The sequence below is a fragment of the Neomonachus schauinslandi genome, chromosome 4 (assembly GCF_002201575.2).
Source record: "Neomonachus schauinslandi chromosome 4, ASM220157v2, whole genome shotgun sequence".
Taxonomy (NCBI): Eukaryota; Metazoa; Chordata; class Mammalia; order Carnivora; family Phocidae; genus Neomonachus; species Neomonachus schauinslandi.
Window position 1 is genome coordinate 144,130,838 of NC_058406.1, and position 20,959 is coordinate 144,151,796.

General features: G+C 38.9%; 1 protein-coding gene across 1 annotated transcript in view; it reads left to right on the forward strand.

The window, feature by feature from the left end:
• Positions 1-20,959, forward strand: part of SLC26A7 (solute carrier family 26 member 7) — a 114,379-nt gene that overhangs the window by 56,358 nt on the left and 37,062 nt on the right. Inside the window, exons 5-8 of the mRNA XM_021688346.1 lie at positions 5,529-5,681; positions 9,571-9,653; positions 11,798-11,945; positions 13,948-14,061. Coding sequence (XP_021544021.1) covers positions 5,529-5,681; positions 9,571-9,653; positions 11,798-11,945; positions 13,948-14,061 — 498 coding nt within the window. The remainder of the gene's footprint in view (positions 1-5,528; positions 5,682-9,570; positions 9,654-11,797; positions 11,946-13,947; positions 14,062-20,959) is intronic.

The following is a 20,959-nucleotide window of genomic DNA, read 5'->3' on the forward strand; positions in this document are numbered from 1 at the left end:
GGCATTGGTAAAATGGTAAATAGGTTGGTCTAGGGTTCGGGGAACCTGCGTCACAGTCCTGACTCTGTCACTCACAGGCCAAGTCACCTAAGATAAGTCACTAGTCTTGGGAGCCTAGATTTCTACATTAATAGAATGAGTGTGTTCAACTGCTTGATTTCTGAGGCCTTTTGGGCTCTGACAACTGTCTTCTAAATATTGCTTTCGTTAGGCACTTTTGTCAAGATCCTTGCCACAGCTGTCCACCAGGCCTATTTATCTGGGATAGATGCTTACATCAGCTTGCTTATCTCTTAATGGTGCTAATCATTTAGTGACGGTTACTAAAAGCTTTCTGTTTAGTTTTTTTTTTTTTTTTTAAGATTTTATTTATTTATTTGACAGAGAGAGAGACAGCTAGAGAAGGAACCCAAGCAGGGGGAGTGGGGAGGGAGAAGCAGGCTTCCCGCTGAGCAGGGAGCCCGATGTGGGGGTCGATCCCAGGACCCTGGGATCATGACCTGAGCCGAAGGCAGACGCTTAACGACTGAGCCACCCAGGCGCCCCGAGTTTCACTTTGTGTTTTAAAGACTTCTCTCTTAGTTAACTTGAAGAGGGGGGAGTTTCGTAGGTATATATGAAATCCCAGAGGTAAAGGTCTGAGTCGCCTCTACCCTCTGTGTTCGTTTGGTAGGACTGCTGTAATAAACGGCCACAGGCTAGATGGATCCAACAGCAGAACTGGATCTTCTCACAGTTCTGGAGGCTGGACATCATCCAGGTGCCAGCGCGGTGGCTTCCTCTTTGGCTTCTCTCCTTGGCTTGCGGATGGCCACCCTCTGGCCTCTTCACATGGTCTTCCCTCTGGGCATACACATCCCCAGTGTCTCTCTGTATGTCCTCATCTCCTCTTTTTATAAGGGCACCAGTCAGATTGGATTAGAGCCCACTCTAATGGCCTCATTTTAATTTAATTACCTCTTTGAAGGCCCTCTCTCCAAGTATAGTCACCTTAGGAGGTACTGGGCGTTAGGGTCTCAGCATATGAATTTTAGGGGAACCCACTGAGTCCATAACACCCTCTTTGAGTTGTCTCAACAATGAGAAGCATTTGACTTGGTAACTCTGTTAGTGCCCTGTGGCTACTGTTACAAATTACCAGAAACTTGGTGACTTAACACAGAGAACTTTATTCTCACATTTCTGGACTCCAGAAGTCCAAAAATCAAGGTATTAGCAGGGCTACGATCTCTCTGGAGGTTCTGGGGGAATCCTTCCTTGACTTTCAGCTTCTGGTGGCTCCAGGCATTCCTTGGCTTGTGGCTACATCAACCAGACTCTGCCTCTGTTTCCCCAAAGCCCCTTCTCCTCTGTGTTCACGTCTCCTCCTCTTCTGTCTCTTGTAAGTGCTCTTGTTGGATTTGAAACATATGTCTGTGCACAGATGATGCCACATGGTAGCAAGCATTTATGAATGTTACAGTTTTTTTTCTAGAGATATTCCTGGTTTTGTGGTTGACGACAGACTCAAAATCATATATTGGGAATCAAGACTCACGGATTACAGATTAGTACTTTATACCTACCATAAAGTAGCATGCTGACAGCTTTATTAAGGTTTGCTGATTGTACCATCACTCTGTTGTTTCTCTAGTGAAGCATAAGGTGATTTATGACAGATTCCTAATACAAAAATAGCACAGGAATGATAAAATAATACTAAAGGGTTTATATGTTCTTTTTGGCATAAAATATATGTTAGCATATTTCACGGGGTCCCTTTATAGATAGTTCAGAAATATACTCATCATTGTTACTGAAGAATTGTCAATGATAGCATTATGTAGTTAAAATATTAAAACTATTTTTTTCTGTCATGGAGATTTCATGATAGCAAAACCTAAAGCATGCAGAATGCTAGTGAAAAGGATATTTGGCTGATAGAAATTTCTGGTTGATTATTGGGCAGAAAATCCATTCATTTTTAATACTTATTAATATTTCTAAACATTTAAGATCTTTCTCTCTGCCTTATGAAGTTTAACAAAATGGACATAATTTAGCTTTTTCAGTTACATAATGAGAAACTATTGAATGGGTATGACCCCAGAAACTATTGAAAGGGTACGACCTCCTTTGCTTATTTATTTTTTTCCTTAATTAAAGACTGAATATGAGTTTTTTTAGCTTTGGATTTTGCTTCATTCTTATAAAAGTGGAGTTATTAAAAATCTGATTATTTGGATCAGATAGAAGATACAAAAAATCGATCATTTGAAATTTACTGCAATAGTAGCTTTACTATTTAGCTCAAGACCTTGCATATAATAAAACCTCAATAAACATGTTGAGTGAATTAATAGATGATAACTACAAATCCCCTTAATGTGATATAGCTCAAATATTGATAATGAGAAAAGAAGAGTCTGGGTCCTCCCTCTCTTCGTCATTCTGCTTATTCAAGTTAAAGTCTCCTATTTACAGATTTATTATTATTTTTACTACATTAGGCCAAAGTATTTATTCATTCAGCAGTATTTATTGAGTGTCCATCTGCCAGACACTATTCTAAAAGTTGAGAATCCATCAGTTAAAGAAAACAAACGAACAAACAAGAACGGCCAACTCAGATGAGAACACATTATATAAATAAATTTGTTGGGGCGCCCGGGTGGTTCAGTCAGTTAAGCGGCTGCATTGGGCTCAGGTCGTGATCTCGGGCTCCTGAGATCCAGCCCCACGTCAGGCTCCCTGCTCGTGGGAAGCTGCTTCTCCCTCTCCTTCTACTTCTCCCCGTTTTGTGTTCTCTCACACTCTCGTTTTCTCTCTCTCAAATAAATAAATAAATACATAAAATCTTTAAAAAAAATTTGTGTGTGGGTGTGCAGATGTCTATTAAGTGCTTCAGAAAAGTCTCCTCTGTGAAGAAAGCAGTATGAAACAACATATGTATTATGAATAGGCTACTTTTATTCTTTGAAATACCTCAAAATGGGTTTGTTTAAACATTATCAATATTTTTCATTTAATGTCATTATAGTAAATGGTCAGTTTAAAGAACTAGTATTATAGTTTCAAAATGAACTAAACTTCTATTTTATTAAGCTGACTGTTGAATCAGTTCTGATGAAACAACTTATTTATTTATCCATACACATATAAACTGCCTCTGCTCTTCTGAGGTCTGAGAAGTGAAAGATGCTCTTCAGTAGGGATTTTTACCCACTGAAGCTTAGTGCGTGATAGCATTCTCAGATAACTGGATTTATATGAGAAATGAGAAATTTTATTTATTTATTTATTTATTTTTAGATTTTATTTATTTGAGAGAGAGAGAGAAAGCACGAGCAAGGGGGGAGGGGAGAAGCAGGCTCCTCACTGAGCAGGGAGCTCGACATGGAGCTCAATCCTGGGACTCCAGGATCATGACCTGAGCTGAAGGCGGTCGCTTAACTGACTGAGCCACTCAGGCGCCCCAAGAAATGGTAAATTTTAATGTGTGCTTACGATGCCTAGACCTGTATTAAATGAGGATATGTAAATATGTGTTTGTATGTGTGCGTATGTGTGTTTGTATCCCTACCCCTGTTCCTCTCTCTGTTTCCATATGCCACTCAGGGCCTACAAGCTGACTTTCGCTGTGACTTCTCTATGTGGGACCACATGCCAGTCATTAGGATGACACTCCTCATCAGCCTGCTTTTCTATTGTGTTCTTCATGCTGGTTGTGACAAGCCTTTGCCCACACCCACGCTCTTCTGGAGCATCTTGTGAGACGTGCTTTGCTCCACAAGTTGTTGTTTAACCCAGACAGACGATAAAAACCCTGAGGGGCTTTTCTCATTCCTTTCATTCTGGGGTGGTCATTTTTATTACTGCAAACACATGTTCACAAAATGCACATTACAGCAAATTTGGTGTGGTTTGGCAGTTGAGCATAGTCCCCCCCCCCCCCTTTCTATATAGGCAGTCTCATGGCATACTTTTAATACCATGGATAAAATAGAAGGAATAATCCTCTAAATGCTTTAAAACATTTGGATGCTTGTGTTTTTTCTTGACAAATCATCTGAATGATATTCTCATTTTTGTCCTTAAATCATCAGAAAGCTATGTATTTGGACAGAATTATCTTGAGATTCCTCTAACCCTATCCCCTATAGAATATATTTCACTGAGTAGCATTTTGGATTTTAGTCCCTGGCTTTGAATAAGGGGTGACTATGAGAAACAGAACTTGCCCCTTCGCTTGCTGTAGGAATCCTGTGAACAATTATCATCCACAACATAGAGAGACAGAGAGGAAAAAATACTGTCTGCGCCTCAGATAATTATGATATTGTAGGACCTAATTTTCTTTCCAGGTAGTGTAGGATAAAATAGAATACTGTGAAAAAGATAACAGGTAAAGCTATTCTGATCCCTAATTATTCCTTATTGTATCTGATACACAAGTAGTGGGGTTTTTTGGTTTGTTTTTTGTTTGTTTGTTTTGCTTTGGTTTTTGTTGTTGTTTTGTTTTTAAACTGTGTGGACAAAAGGGATTCTGGATTACCTACATTATACTCTGGTCCCTTTCACCCAGTGAGGCTCCATTTTAACTGAGTTTATTTAACACATTACAGTGTTAATGATAACGTTTAACATCTAGAATCCAGGTTCAGATAGCATGATGTACCTCCTTACACCATCTCTGGACCAGATCTCTGGACCAGACGGTTAAGTCCTTTGATTAGGAAACCTAGTGAGCAGAATTTTAGGAGATGCTAAAGAACATAGTCTATGTGAGCTCTTTTGGTCCATTGTGTATGTAATATTTTGATCCATTATTTTTAGCTGTGGTCACCTTATAGTTGAGATAGTAAAAAGAGAGGCCAAAGAATGCCAACCAGTTGGGTTGCTGTGAGAATAGCCTGTGAACTAGAGTAAAAGCTAGTTTTTATCACCTGAAATGACTTGAAGAATCCCTTGTGGACAAATAGAAATGAGCTTTTAAAAACCAGAGTCAGCATGATCCAACAGAAGGAGGAGTTAAGGGACATGTTGAAGATAAGCATTTAAGGCCTATTTAAAACCTTTGAAATTATACAAGTGATGTATCTTCGCAAGAGAAAATTTGGAAGATACAGTTAAATGCAAATATCTCCTTATTCAGAGCTCTTAACTTTCCAGATGCATCCATAGATATTTAAAGTGCCTGTGCATGTTCGATCCTGGAGTATGAATGAATCTTCATGTAGGTAATGAGTTTCAGCATCCCTGCCCATCGAAGGACCCGGAAGAATCATCCTCTCTAGCAGTGTCTTTATATAGGAAGGAGTGAACACTGAGTTTAGTGGAAGAGTCATGGACAAAGCAATTTTGTACATGCAGATGAATTATAGCTTGCTCTGCATCAGCACTGACCACCCTTTAGGCCCCACCTTTCCACACCTCACCCCTTAACATATTTTTGTGAAATATCGCTGAGTTCATTTGGAGCCAGATATCAGTGTTGGTCTGTTGTGGATAACTCAGAGTTTTGTTTGTATGTTTCCTCATCACTGTAGATCTACACCTATGTCTTTGAAAACATCAAATTTGTCCGACTGGAAGCACTGCTGTTATCCTTGCTGAGCATCGTGGTGCTCGTTCTGGTTAAAGAGCTGAATGAACAGTTTAAAAGCAAAATTAAAGTTGTTCTTCCTGTCGATTTAGTTTTGGTAAGTATGAAATCAACATTTAGCATTCTGCCTTACAGTGCTTGCCAGTTGTTGGGGTAACCTGCCGAGGTGCACTATATTGTCTGCAGTAACCCACAGCTATTCCTGTCTCTCATTAAAGGAGGGCTAATTTTGCATGGCTATACATTAATGTAAGAACAGGAAACATTTTGAGTCAATAATTTTAAAAAGGAGGCACACGTGTTTTCAATTTACACAGCATTTCTCATATGCTTGTAATTTTTTTACATAAATAATAGAACATATAGCTTAAGATTTTAAATAAGGAGACATTTCTGGGGGTGAGACTCAAAAGATTTCTGGAATGATTCTTTCCAAAGCAATAAAAAGGGACATCACATTCTATTGATGTGGCATCTGTAATGATATACATAGAAATATTATCAGTTGACAAATGTCCATTAATGATTGGTAGAGTTACTAACACTTTTTTTTTTTTTACTGACCTAATTTTGCTTTGTTGAAAGGATACTCATGATTTTCACTGGCCAGGGCTGGTTCTCTAAGATATTTTTTGTTGCTATACCTGGCAAAACAATGAATTATACTTTGCGTTAAGGTTTATGGTTTAAGGTTTATGGATTATGCATTAAAAAACACATTTTGAAATTTTAAGAGCCTCTAATGGGAACTCTTAATTAAACAAAGCACTAAGTTGAAAATGTAATGTTAACACAACCACAGTCTACTAACTTAATCATTAATTGGCTTTAGTTTTTTAATGGTCTTTGGGTTACACATGTACAGAACAAGTGGTATCTAAATAATTTCACCTCTTGAAATATTCATTCATATTGCTGAAATGGTGTAGGTTTACATAAATAGATAAGCCTAGCACGTTGGAAACTATCTCTGAGGACTGTGACTTCTGTAGAACTCAGATGGATGGCTTCTCTCCATAGCTAGACCTTGTATGATTCTATACTCCTGATAATTTATGGAGATCCATGTAACATATGTGACCTATATAACGTATGTGTGTTTGTGTGTATTTCAAATAAGCCGTAAAAGTGGAGGGTACTGTGATTATTAGTAGTTCTCACAGCAACAACTGTGAAACATACCATTTTATTCCAAAATCCTATAGGTATTAAGAAATCTTATTATATCTTGGGAAGCTTTATTATATAAGTTGCATGAAACCAAAAACTGAAAATAATCGTAGGTAACAAGGCCCTTGAGCTAGTAATAAAAAAGTTACTTATTCAGTGTAAAAGTAGTAAGAATTATCCTTTATCCTTATAAAAAAAAGGAGAGGTAATTCTTATACAAGGTTGCCCCTAATATTTGCAAGATCCAAGGTAAAAGTACTAATGCAGGCCCCAGTACTTAAAAGTTATAGATCAAAGTGTTAAATAAAACATGTTCTGGGGTGCCTAGGTAGTTCAGTTGGTTAAGCATCTGACTCCTGATTTCAGCTCAGGTCATGATCCCAGCGTTGTGAGTTTGAGCCCCATGTAGGACTCTATGTTGGACATGGAGCCTACCTAAGATTCTCTCTCTCCCTCTCCCCCTGCTCCTCCTTCCCCACCCCGCTTGCGTGCGCTCTCTCTCCAAAGAAACCCAAAAAACCCAAAAAACAAACAAACAAAAAACAGGTTCTGTTTTCCTATATTGACTAAAACACCTTAGTGATTACCTTGAAAGGTCAGAATAGAGAATTCTCCATTGTTTGAGTTCTGCCAGAATGAGGCAGCATGGGGAGAGCCCGCTCCTTGGCCTGACCCTTCTCTTCCTACTCCAGCTCTGTCTCACCTACAAGGGGATTCGTATGTATATGTGTGGCTATTCCTGCCCCAGTATCCAAGCTCCAAACACATCCTTACTCTTTCATCACCAAAACTGTCCCCAGACCTCTTCATGGGCCACACTGGGAGGATGAACCTGGGGGAACAGACTTGGGGCCATTGGAGCAGGAAACTGTAGATTCCTGAGTATCCAAAGTGTGGTCCAGAAAGATGAGTACCGGTGAGTTGTGCACATCCCCTCACCCTTACAAAGCTCTCATTTTATGGGGAGCACTACAGTTAGAGGAGGACCAGATTAGAACTGCCTAAAGCACTGGGCCTGCCTGGACTGGGATCGCCTGTTGCCCAAGTCTAAGGTCAGTGCTGGCCTTATACACATATGTAATATTAAAATAATATTGAAGAGGCACCAATGATTCAGCTGATAAAGGAAGTTTAATTTTGGCAAAGAGATATAGTGAGGAAATAAGACATTGTCTGAAAGCCAATCAGTGGCTTAAATTAGTTAATTTTAATATTGACTACAGGTATTGAACATCGCATATTCTTCCATTTTCAATAAGGAACCAATATTTTGTGGCTATGGCATATTTTCTTTTACAGCTCACAGTATTTTCTGACCTGATATAAATATTTCATGGAAATTATTAACAATTAAAATTTATTAATCATCTGAGGAATTCTTGAATATGTTAATGCTTCTGATTCTAATAACCTGAACTTTTAACTACTTATTCTTCATCAGATAACACTATTATATCACAATATTTATTAAGTTTAACAATATAACCTGTGCAGTTTTGTTGCCTTTTAAAAAAATCCTCAAGGCTGTTTTGCTTTTTAAGTCTATTTGATGTTTTAAAGCCCTCTGTAAATTCAGTTAAATATCATTACAGAGAACAGAAATACACAGATAGGAAAAATCCCTACAAAATAATATTATTGGGCATTAATTGCTAAATATGTCTTAATTTGCTAATGTGATTTTGTTATACCTTTTTTTTCTGTCATGTGTATGGTCAATTTGTACTTTATTTATTTATTTTTTTAAAGATTTTATTTATTTATTTGAGAGAGAGAGTGAGAGAGAGCACATGAGAGGGGGGAGGGTCAGAGGGAGAAGCAGACTCCCTGCCGAGCAGGGAGCCCAATGCGGGACTCGATCCAGGGATTCCAGGATCATGACCTGAGCTGAAGGCAGTCGCCCAAACAACTGAGCCACCCAGGCGCCCAGTAAATTTGTACTTTAAATAGATAATTGGTATGTCTCTTTTTAACAAAAAAAGTATAGTATATAAGTAGTTACAAGCTAATACCAAACTGATACCATAACCATGTGAAATTTCCAGTACCTACTAAAATTACCAGAAGAATGAAAAGAGAATGTGAAAATGGATGGAAAACATGGGGGTGGCATGGCTAGAATAACAGAGACTGAACCGGGTTCTGAACATACATTTTAAAGGTGATGATGTATACAGGCAGAGAACACCTGAACTTGCCTATCATAGGTCATATAGAGCATAGGGAACCTGAGACTCCACGGAGGTAATTTTAAAAACAGTGAGTCCAGCATATTATTAACTAGTGTATTTTACTTCAAGAAATAGTAAAAGCTCAAAATTCAAAATTACAAGGAGACTGTAAATCATCATTGGTTACTAACCTATATAGGTATATTAATGCAACATCTCAAACTCTTGAAAAGTTGGCATCATAGAGGGAAGTCATGCTGTGTTATAAAGCATTCCTTCATGTTCCAGGAGACAAGTATTTAGGTTGGTTGTAATATCTGTACACACACACATACACTCCCATATTCTATTCTGTGCCCCTTCAAAATCAGTCACAATTGGATTGACAGTTTGGGAAGGATATTAGAAAAACCATATTATTGGGAAGCCATTTGATTTTTGAGACTGCAAAGCAAGTGTGCTCAAATTTCAGAGGCATTTTTTTGATTCTTAAGATTTTCTTAATTTTTAAAAGTCTGTGCAACTGCTACATTACTCTTGACAATCATGGGACACATAAACAATGTTTACTTTTAGAAATAGTTTCAAGGTGTTTGAGAGGCCAGTAATAATTTTCTTTTTCTTTTTTCAAATGGAACCACACAGATTATTGCTGCATCATTTGCTTGTTATTGTACCAATATGGAAATCACATATGGATTAGAAGTAGTTGGTCATATTCCAGAAGGGTAATGTAGTCTTTTTCTTTCTTTCTTTTGTGCTTGTTTGTTTGTTTGTTTGTTTTTGATGGAGGAAAGGTCTTGGAGTAGGTGGCTATGGATTTCATTTCTTTCAAAGGCCCTCTATAGGACAAATTCTAATTAATTTCTATTTGAAAATGATAGAAACAAACAATACACCTATAGAGAAAGAGTAACTTCTTAAACTGTTTACCTATAACTAGGGAAGCTGACAACTATTTTATACAGCATTGCTTCAGGTAAAAGATTTGGAAGTTATTTACAAAGATATTATTTGGGAAAAAAAGGAGGGCATTGAATTTTCAAATTATAGTCATGCTCTGAGATTTATTGTTCCCTATTCCACTCATGTATTCTTATGACTATTTTTATTTCACTTAAAACGTACTAAAAGCACACAAGCATCATCTGAAATAGCTACCCCATAGGCCTGGGTGGTGTATAATGGTGAGAGAGGGTAGAAGTAGAGCAGAGGGTATGGTTTTCTCAAAGCCGTCCTCTGGACCCTAAGAGGAAGGTTAACAAGAAGTGTTCACCCTAAAAGGGCAAAACATTGAGGCAAATATAGCCTGAAGGAACACAAAGACATCTTAGGGAAGAGAGGGGTATCCATAGGGTTATTCCCTCCTAATGGGCTGTATATATACCGGTATTTATGAATGTGGGGCAAAGTTACAGTTGTTTCCTCTATATTTTTATCTTCCAGTCCCAAATTTTGGTTTCTAATTACATTAAAATGGAGGAACAGTAGAGGTTGAAAAGATAATTAAATAAATTAGATAATTAAAAAATCTGTCTTTAACCTTTAACCTTTATGTAGATGCAGGCTAATGGTTATTATTTAAATCAACTTGGGTTTTCTTTAGGGTTCTCTACTTTTCCACCTTCAGAAGTCAATTTATTGACTAGGTCAGCTTATTGTTATTAATAATTAGGCAAGCTCAATTTTTATGAAACAAAAGTTCTTATACTTTGAAATGGCAGCATTCTTGTATATCATATTAAGATATCTTAGGGCCTGTAATGTTACGAATCAATTTCTCTTGGGTGTAAACTTTAGTAAGTGGATAAAATAAATCATGCCTCTCCCCCACCTGCCTTAATTCTCCTTTATTTTGAGTGACCTTTCCAGACCCATTCTCTGAAGGAATTATAGAAAGAGTGTGGCATTGAAAAGAGACAGTGAACCCCAGCTCTACCATTCACTTTGTGATTTAGATGCCTTACTTAAACTTTCTTAAAATGTTCTCTCCACCGTAGAGTGCACGAATGGTACTCAGGGTGGGGTTGTGTGGACGATTAAATGAAACAGCTAATTGAGAGGGCTGAACATTCCACTTTCTTGCTGATATTAAGTCAACATGATTTATCTTCCCTTTTTCTTCTACTTTTTCCCCAGAGGGATTTTTTGTTTGTTTGTTTTTGGAGGAGAAGTAAGTCCTCCAAAGCATCATCAGGGATAAATAAACAAGGTCCCTTGGCTCAAGTGGTTTTCAAAAGACAAGGAGACAATGGCTGGGTATTAGTTGAAAGAAATATTTTAAACACTTCTTTAAAACTGGGGAACTGTATTTTGCAATAGAGGGTAGATGGAGCCTTTACAGACATTTTTCTTAACATATGTGATGCATAGTTAAGTGTACTGTGAAAAGATTGAGTTAAAAACATAATTAAGATTATGAACTCAATGGCCCATTTAGGGATTAGCTCAAGAATTGTAGCTCACAGTAAACCATTGTTTGCATACAACACTGTAGTACTCAGCGCAGGAAGTACAGTTTTTAATGCCTGCCAAATACGTATTTGGAAAGGTTTGAATGAAAGAACACTCGAGATTTGCTTTTGTTCTGATACAGGAAATTTTTGTCGAGTCAGAGTTCTGTAGCGTAACCTGGGCGTAAATGCCGATGGATGCATGGAGCCCGTCTCTGTGGCGATCCTTGTGATTTTGCCTTTCTGCTAAATAATATTGAAAACAAAGCACTTCTAACTGCAAGGCTGCCTGGTTTTCACATGAGTGTTTCACTTTTTCTGTGTAAACTTCGTAGTCATTACCACAGTTGAACTCAGTGCAAATTGCTACAGAAATTACATGAAAATTGATGACTTCAGTATGGTCTTTCTTTCCATAGAATCCCTCCACCTAGAGCTCCCCCGATGAATGTCCTCTCTGCAGTAATCATGGAAGCTTTTGGAGTGGCACTCGTCGGCTATGTGGCCTCCCTGGCTCTGGCTCAAGGATCTGCCAAAAAATACAAATATTCAGTTGATGACAACCAGGTGGAGTACGCCTCAGCCCCCCTCCACGGCTGTTGTGTCATGGTACTCCGTACTACCAGACCCTGAGAATGTTGAACTTACGAGAAATATAACTTTCCTAAGTGTATAGCAAGAATGGGTGGAACAAAACAAAAATCTCTAAATCATTCATAGAAAGCTGAAAATCTGGCCTTCATGGGTTGGTTTATAATATACATTTTTTTTTTCCATAGGGAGAGGGACATCTTGATGTCCTTTCTGATTTTAGGATAGAATCTACATATATTTATCATTGCATGCTGACTTTTAAAAATCGTGGATTTCAAAGTAAAAATAACACTAGTATTACTTATTCGTGTTAGTAAAAAACTAAAGGGTGCAAGGGTTTATTCTAAGAATACCAAAGAATGAAAATTTTACTGATTATATTTCTGAATTGACTTCTGCTAGTTTCTTATTTCAATCCTGTGGCCCTACGTGTCTGCACAGTTCTGCAGAGGTAGATGTGGAATAGTGGTTATGAACAGCCTATTACCTGTGTCTAAATCTCACTCTAACACTATGTGCCCTTAATTGGTTCTGTGCCCCGTTTTGTTATCTGTGAAAAAAAAAAAAACAACACAGATTTATTCATTTAACAGATGTGTATTGAGCTCTACCATGTCCCAGACACTGGTCTAGGAACAAGGGATGCAATGGTATACGACACAGACCACGTCGTTCCTCATCTCAAACCCTCCCAGTGGCTTCCCATCATGTGCAGATAAAATGCCTCTTTTCCAAAGCTTACAGGGCCCTACACGACCTGCCACCATCCCTGTCCTCTGTGATCTCATATCCCTTTACACTCTGTCTTTGCCACACTTACTGCCTTGCTTTACCTTGGCCCCACTAATCATGTTTCTGACTCAGGATATTTGTACTGATGCTCTCTTTGCCAAGAACTCTGTTCTCTCAGATATCTGCATGCCTCTTTTATTCAAATGTACCCTTCTCAGGGAGGCCTTCCTTGGTAAACTAAAATCCTAAACGCAGATTTTTCCACTTCCTTCTCTGCTTTGCTTTTCATATTCATCTTGTTTAGTGTCAGCATTTGCTCACTAGAGTGCTAGCTCTCTGAGGGCAGGGATGTTTGCCTGTTTTGTTTACTGGCAACAGCAGAAGCAGGAAAACATCAGGAGGCTTTTGCAATAATCCAGGTGACATTTGATGACTTGGCCCCGGATATAACAGTACAGGAGATGAGAAGTAGACGGATTCTGGGTTGGATGTGGATACCATCTGGGAAAAGGGGAAGGAGTAAAAAATATCTCTAATGCTTTTGGTCTAAGCAACTGGAACTTGAGGTGGGGAAGAATGTGGGAGGACCCGGTTGGGGATGGTAGAGAGCAATAACCCGTTTTGGTTAAGTTTGGGATACCTGTCAGCCATCCACATGGAGATGCTAAGTAGCAGGTTGGCCGTATGAGTCTGAAGTACAGAAGAGTGGCCCAGGCTAGAGATGTAAATTTGAGAGTTGTCAATGTGTATTTGGGTAGCTAAGATCAGAGAGAGAAGTGGTCCAATATTTGTGATTGGTTAGATGAGAAAGAACCATAAAGAACATGGAGAAGTGGTGGCCAGGGAGGTAGGAGGAAAACAGGAGGGTGTGAAGTCCTAGGAGGACCTAGAAGGAACCTTTAAGGAGGAGGAAGTGAGCAACTATCTCAGAGTCCACTTTTAGGTCAGGTAGGTAAGAAATAACCACTGGATTTAGCATTGTGGAGGTCATTGGTGGAGTGGTGGGAGTATTTCCGTAGAAGGTGGTTATGAGCATTAAATGCTTAGAACAGTTTCTGGCTTGTTGTAAGCACTCAATAAAAGTTAGCTATTTTTTTTTTTTTTTAAATAATCGTTAAGTCACAACAAATGGGGAGCATAGAAATTGAATGCAAACGAGCCTCATCCTTTGACAGGATGTCCCTGTGGTCTCCAAAAGTTGATTGTGATTAAGTAGTATATTCTCTTATTATCAATCTTGTAGGAATTTTTGGCCCATGGCCTCAGCAATGTGATTCCTTCATTTTTCTTCTGCATACCAAGTGCTGCCGCCATGGGAAGGACTGCTGGTCTGTACAGCACAGGGGCGAAGACGCAGGTAACTTCATTGTTAGAATGGACCAAAAAACTGCTGGTTGCTCTCCTTTTTGGAAAGGGGGAAAATTGAGCTCCTCTCTAAAGTCCTTTCTGATTTTAGGATAGAATCTACATATATTTATCATTGCATGCTGACTGAAATAAAGAGAATATTTTCCCTTCTTCAATTTTTTTTTTAACTAGTTTCAAGAAAGTCTATTTCTCTCTCTCTTTCTTATGAATGATCCTTCCAGAAGCCCAGTTGACTCAGTGAGCAGACAGAAATCCTGCTAGTGGCTGGGTTATTGTTGGCAATCTTTGAATAAAGCTCCCTCTAGTGGTGCTGCTGATTTTGTGTTTTGCTAATCTAACCAATTTGAAAATTTTCCATTCTTGTTCATTTCCTTTAAATAAAATTAAATCAATTATATGTAAAATCTGTCCTTGACGCTGACATTTCTGTCTATAGATATGTACAAGTATATACACGAGTGAGAAGTCGTCTGTGCACATTTTAGGTTAAGGAAACAATTATATATTTTTAGGAACTTAAATCAATTCAACGTTTGTTGAGAGCCTGCTATATACCGGGTATTATGCTGGGTACCAGTAGGCAGACAGTGGTGATAATGAAGATGTTGTTTTGATGATGATGATGGTGGGAACATTGGTGGAGGCATATATTAAGTATGTCATACTTTTTATATAAATGGACTCTTTTAACCTTTAGGCAACTCTGTGGAGGAGGTATAATTATTATCCTCAGCTTCCACTTGAGAGAGTTGAGGAAAAGAGGGTTAAAATGACTTACCCAGGTCACAGAGCTCATGAGTGGCAGTGCTGGGATTTGAACCCAAATAGATCAACCTCAACCTCAAACCTTGCACTTTTAAGTACTGTTCCATATACAAAAATTTATGCAGATGTTACTATAAGAAATTAATATTAACATCTAACCATTATTAAAACAATTCACATTTATTAACATTGGAATTGAATGAGAATTTATAAAACATTTTATGTGATGATTCAAACATTTATTAGGGGTCTACTTTATATTAAGTCATTTTGGGGGGTTGTAGAAGAATAAATTTGAAAAAGATATGGTTCTTGATCTTGGGGGCAAGTGGCAAGAGAAAGACGGGTAAATGGAAATTAAAATATAGCATAAATGTAACTAATAAAATTACTGATGAATGTACCGTGGAGCAGAAAGGAAGCAGCAACAAATTCTGAATGTATAATAATTTCAGAGATAACTGCCACAACTCATGAGCTGAGAAGTGATGTCCTCATTCAACCTTGTTTTACATGACAGTTTGATTAGTTTTTATGCAGCTAGTGACTTCAAGCATAGGTTTATCATGTGAACCAGCATGAACACTTCCAAACTGGACTCTCAAGTGTTTGGGGGCTAAATTTGAATGTTTAAGACGTAGTGTACTCAGTATCATCCCCGACTCTGAAGACACTTCTATCTATAAAATTCTAGGATTCTATAGTAGTTTCTCTAGAAACCTGGTTTCTCACAAGGGGGGAGTATATTCGATTTCCTCTCTTCATGTTCAGGCTAGATAAATAAAGAAATTGGCTAAGGGCATACCAGAGCCTGGGCTTGTGGTCTGGCTCCATCACTAGTAGTTGAGTGACTTAACACAGGTAACTTGACCTCTCTAGCCTAACTGGACTTGGCTGGTGAAGTATTTGTTATAGGGATTATATGAGTTAATACATGCGTAGTTTGCCCAAAGCCTGAGCACTAAATAAATACTCCTTCAATGTTAACAATGATCATCGATGGCATTATTATTATCGTTAAATATTTTTATTATAATAAAATCTTTCCAGAACCTTTTGTTTGACATTTAATATTAAAACATCCTGGTTTGATTGCGATGCAGTAAAGGCAGTTTCTGTTCCAAGTTGCCCCTCCAACTTGCTGGGGATGTTGAACAGGTTAGCATCTTCATCCATCACATGGACGAGAGAAGGTTGGAATGTGAGATGTCTTCCACCTGAGTGTGTATCAGACCTGGAGTTTCCTTAGGCTTTTACTACTTTTCCAATTAATTTAGTAGTAACAAAACTGTCTCTTTAATCTTTGTAACTTTAAAGATTGAATGTCTAAGGGGAAAACACGTTGAGAAAACGTTATTTTTAAATCTTGGATTTTTTTTTAACCATTCTAGTTGGACATACATGTGTTCGACTGATAGGGCGGGGATGGAGGGGCCGCTTTCTCTGTTGTGCGGGCCACATGTTTGAATGATAAGAGCAACAGAACTTTTCTAATGACTTCTCAGAGTTATTTTCGGCATGGTGTTTTATCCTAGACTTCAGAAGAAATGAAAGAAATCTAACAAAACACAAGTTCAGAGAAACAAAGCTCAGCAGGAGAGTATTTTCATGTTGTTTTGCTTGTTGGGATGGTCACTAATCCGTTCAACAATTCCCATTATACTGAACAGAGAAGGAATCTGATTTAATGGGTATACCCAGAATGAGGATGCTTTCCCATGGAAGTTGTTTTAGACCTTTGATATGTGGGTATAACTGATAACTGATATGAAGAAGGCACTTGGGGAAGCCACGTCTTAGAAGTTTTTTTTTTTTTTAAAGATTTTATTTATTTATTTGACAGAGAGAGAGATAGCGAGAGCAGGAACACAAGCAGGGGGAGTGGGAGAGGGAGAAGCAGGCTTCCTGCCAAGCAGGGAGCCCGATGTGGGACTCGAACCCAGGACCCTGGGACCATGACCTGAGCCGAAGGCAGGCGCCTAACGACTGAGCCACCCAGGCACCCCAAAAGTTTTGTTTTAAATAGGCTATTTGTGAAACCCGTGTTCTGTGTGACAAGACTTCACAAAACAACCCCTTAAATGGCTCTGTCTCTTTTAGGAACTAGAGTTATCCCCAGTAAATTAATCTAGAAGACATAAGAGCTCTTTAACTTTCAGGCTAATGACAACTAATTAAAGGAGCAGTGGGAACCACCTTCCATTGTTAATTATTTCGGCAATAGAATCTTTCTTATTTGGAAATATTATTGGTATTTCTGTAGAAAGTTACCATTTTCAAATGTAAATATGAACTTATTATTTCCTCCTAAAGCCCTTAAAAGGCTTTGCATATGTCTTAGAATTCACACCTTTATGTTACCTACAAGGTTCTGAGTGTTTCCTTCTACAGCCTAATCTTAGACTCCTCTCTTCCTCTGTCCCAGCTCTCGGGCCCATGATCCTTCTTGCTTCCTTTGGGCAATTGTCGTGGCCTCTGTTGTGGCTGCCTCTGCTTACCCTTTAAGATAACTCCTCCCATCCTTCGGATCCCATTGCTGCTTCTGGCACAACTGTTCTTCTCTTCAGGGTCCTTAGCTCTGCTGGACATTAAACGTTCATCGGTGTGATTTATATGATTGAAGCCTGCCTTCTACCCTTGACTGAGGCTCTTAGAAAACAGGGTCCCTGTCTGCTTCGGTTCACTACATCCTCAGTGTCTAGCCCAGGATTCAGCACATAGTAGGTGTTCAGTAACTATGTGTGATAAGAATGAATGAAATGAAAGTATCTGATAATGATAAAACTAGTGGGTTTTGCTGACATTAAAAGGGACAGGTGAAGCCATGCAGCTTTTATTGGGACTTAATACAGTACGTTTGAAGTCAGGAAAATCCCACTTGAAACCAGGCTTAGGATCACAGACTTTAGGAAAGTACTGTTCAGTAGAAATGTAATAGGAGCCACATAGGTAATTTAAATGTTTTAGTTGTCATACTTTAAAAAGCAGAAGAAGCTGCTAAAATTAATTTAATAATACATTTGATTTACCCAATATAGTCAAAATATTATTTCAACAAAGAATCTATCTAAGAATTGTCAGTGATATATTTTATTTTCTTTTTGTACTAAGACTTCAAAATCTGGTGTGTATTTTACATTTCCCACCTATCTTAATATGGGCTATCCACATCTCAAATGCCCAAGAGCTACATGTGGCTATATTAGTGCATTTAGGAACATTTTACGTACAAGAGCGTTGGTGATAAAGCCTTTCAGTGTTTTCGAAAATTAAATTAAAATGTTTGAATTGAAATAAGAAAAGATACTAATCATTTAATCCCAAGTGCCGTGGTCAGAGACCAAGACATTTCTTTCTTTCTTTTTTTTTTTTGAAGATTTTATTTATTTATTTGAGAGAGAGAGAGAGAGAGCCCATGAGCAAGAGAGAGTGGGGTGGGGGAGGGGCAGAGGGAGAGGGAGCAAGAACCTCAAGCAGACCCCTTGCTGAGCATGGAGCCCATGCATGGGGCTCGATCCCAGGACCCTGAGACCATGACCTGAGCCAAAATCAAGAGTCAGAAGCTTAACCGACTGAGCCACCCAGGTGCCCGAGAGGCCAATACATTTCTTTTCTTTTTTTTTTTTTTTATTCATTTATTTAATTGACAGAGAGAGAGAGACAGCGAGAAAGGGAACACAGGCAGGGGGAGTGGGAGAGGGAGAAGCAGGCTTCCCGCCAAGCAGGGAGCCCGATGTGGGGCTCCATCCCAGGACCCCAGAACCATGACCTGAGCCGAAGGCAGCTGCTTAACCAACTGAGCCATCCAGGCGCCCTGAGGCCAATATATTTCTGTCCTCCACACGTAGAAACCCTTTTTACAGTGATTCCCTTAAGATGTGACATGCTGAGCATGGGTATCTAGGAATAAGATACTTATAGGTCTTGGTGCTGCCTAGACATAGAGCACGAAGAAGTGTTGCTGGTCTTCCTTCCGTCCTTCCCTCTGGGGCACGGTAATATGGGAGGGAGCACAGTGTGCCCGGGTTCTCTCCCCTACACGTTTCCCTTTGCTTCCAACAGACCAGATACCCTGGTGCTGTGCGGGCAGTTTGGGAGGCATAACCGAAGCATGAAGGATGAGAGGCCGCATCGGCTGCAGGCGAAGCTTGGTCACAGCCAGTTTTTCTGCAACCCTGAGAGCTGCCTCTAGGCTCTGATTTGCCAAGCTGTATTCTTTGAGTCTTTCAAATTTGGCTTATTGATTCCAACTTCTTTAAAACTTCTTAACTGTAGCCGTAGTTACCCAGTATCCTCTCTCTCTCCTGCTGCCCTTTCCACTTTTGCCATTCCAGCACTTTCCACAAAGCTGTGCACAAAGTCGACCGACTTTGCATTCTTTAGCACCCGTTTAGGAAGGAAATGGCTGGCACCTCACCCTTCCTCCAGCCGTCTATATATATATAGGTATGGGTAACACGAATGCGGAATCATCTTTGTAAGCAACCTACAGCATATACCAGACGTATAGTAATGTAAAAGAAGAAACTGCCGATTCCATTATCCTTTATGCAGAATTAACTCAATATGAGTAGTTAGATTTTAGAGCAAAAAAACTCTAGCCATTTAGTTCATATGACATGGAAAGAGGTGACGAAGAGTAAAATACCTAGACAGTGTTTGCCCTGTGCATAACTAAGGGTGTGAACCCTTTTCATTACTGGTTAACAGTATAAGCCAAACTGAAACTTGTTAAGAAGAGGGCACTCAGGTGGCATTTGTTTTCTGAAGTTTGAAAGAGAGTAACAAGGGGGGTGCGCCTGGGGGGCACAGTTGGTTGAGCACCCAACTCTTGGTTTTGGCTTGGGTCCTGATCTTGGGGTTATGACATTGCGCCCTGCATCGGGCTCTGCGCTTAGCGCAGATGGTCTGCTTGAGATTCTCTTTGTCTCTCTGTTCCTGTGTGCCCCTCCCCTGGTGTGCGTGCTCTCTCTCTCCCTCTCTCTCTCTCAAATAAATCTTAAAAAAAAAAAAAAAGGAACAAGGTTCTTTCTTGTTTTGGTTGCAACTTGCCTTTAAAATGTTTCTCTTGGTAGATCAGAGATATATAAAAAGCAGCACTTCATATTCAGAGTAACAGATATTCAGAAACTGGATAATACTTGAAAATATAGCTCAACTGTGTTATTCCAGAAACCTGAAGTTAGAGAAGTCTGGATGGCACTGCAAATACTGATCGCTGTTCAACCATTGTGCACAGTTACCAAGTTGGCCATCTATGAATGATGGCTTGGACCGCATGATCTCAAAGATTTTTTACAAATCTACATTTCAGCATCTCAGGGTCTTGATTGAGGACACAATGAATGTCAGTATTTTGAGAGCATCGAGGGCAGAAACTATTATATTATTGATTTCTATGCCTGAGGAGTAGATACACTGGGCAGAACTGATACAGATTTCTTGTCCAATTAGATACCATTATCTTTTGAACTAGAGCATCAACAGGGATGAGGCAAGTGCTTTGAAGTAGTTAAGCCATTTGCTTATATGGTCTATTTCATTATGTGACTTACCATCGAAGGTACACAAATAATCTTTTTCACCTATAGTTTGTCACCTTTGGAAGTAACATCCATTTAGTTCTTGACTTATTTTGACAATGACTGAAATTGTAGTTCAGTGAGTGCACAATTGTTGATGTACCTACAAAGCATCATGTAAACAAAAGGTCAGTTAAATGTTAGAGAAAAGCCCAAAGGTAGTTGTAGTTTACTGTCTTAAAATAACATTATTCAGTTAGGTTGTGATTTCCATAACAGTTTCCGTGTATTATAAGATATTTAGGAACCTTAAAATATGTTTGGCTTTATGGGTCCCATTTTGGCTCATAATCCATATGCCTTCTAATTCCCAAACTCTATGACCTTGGGCAAGTCACTTTGCCTCCCTGTGCCTCAAACCCTTCCAAAGGAGTTTAGACTGTAGCTGTCCAAAGTTCATATCTGCAACTAAGATTAAGAGTTTTATTTTCAAGTACATTTAATAGTGAAAGTGACATTTCACTTGTAAGTGAATTGAGTGAAGAGTCCCACAAAAGGGGTGCATGCCATTCATTATCCTTTGTCATGAAATAAACCTTT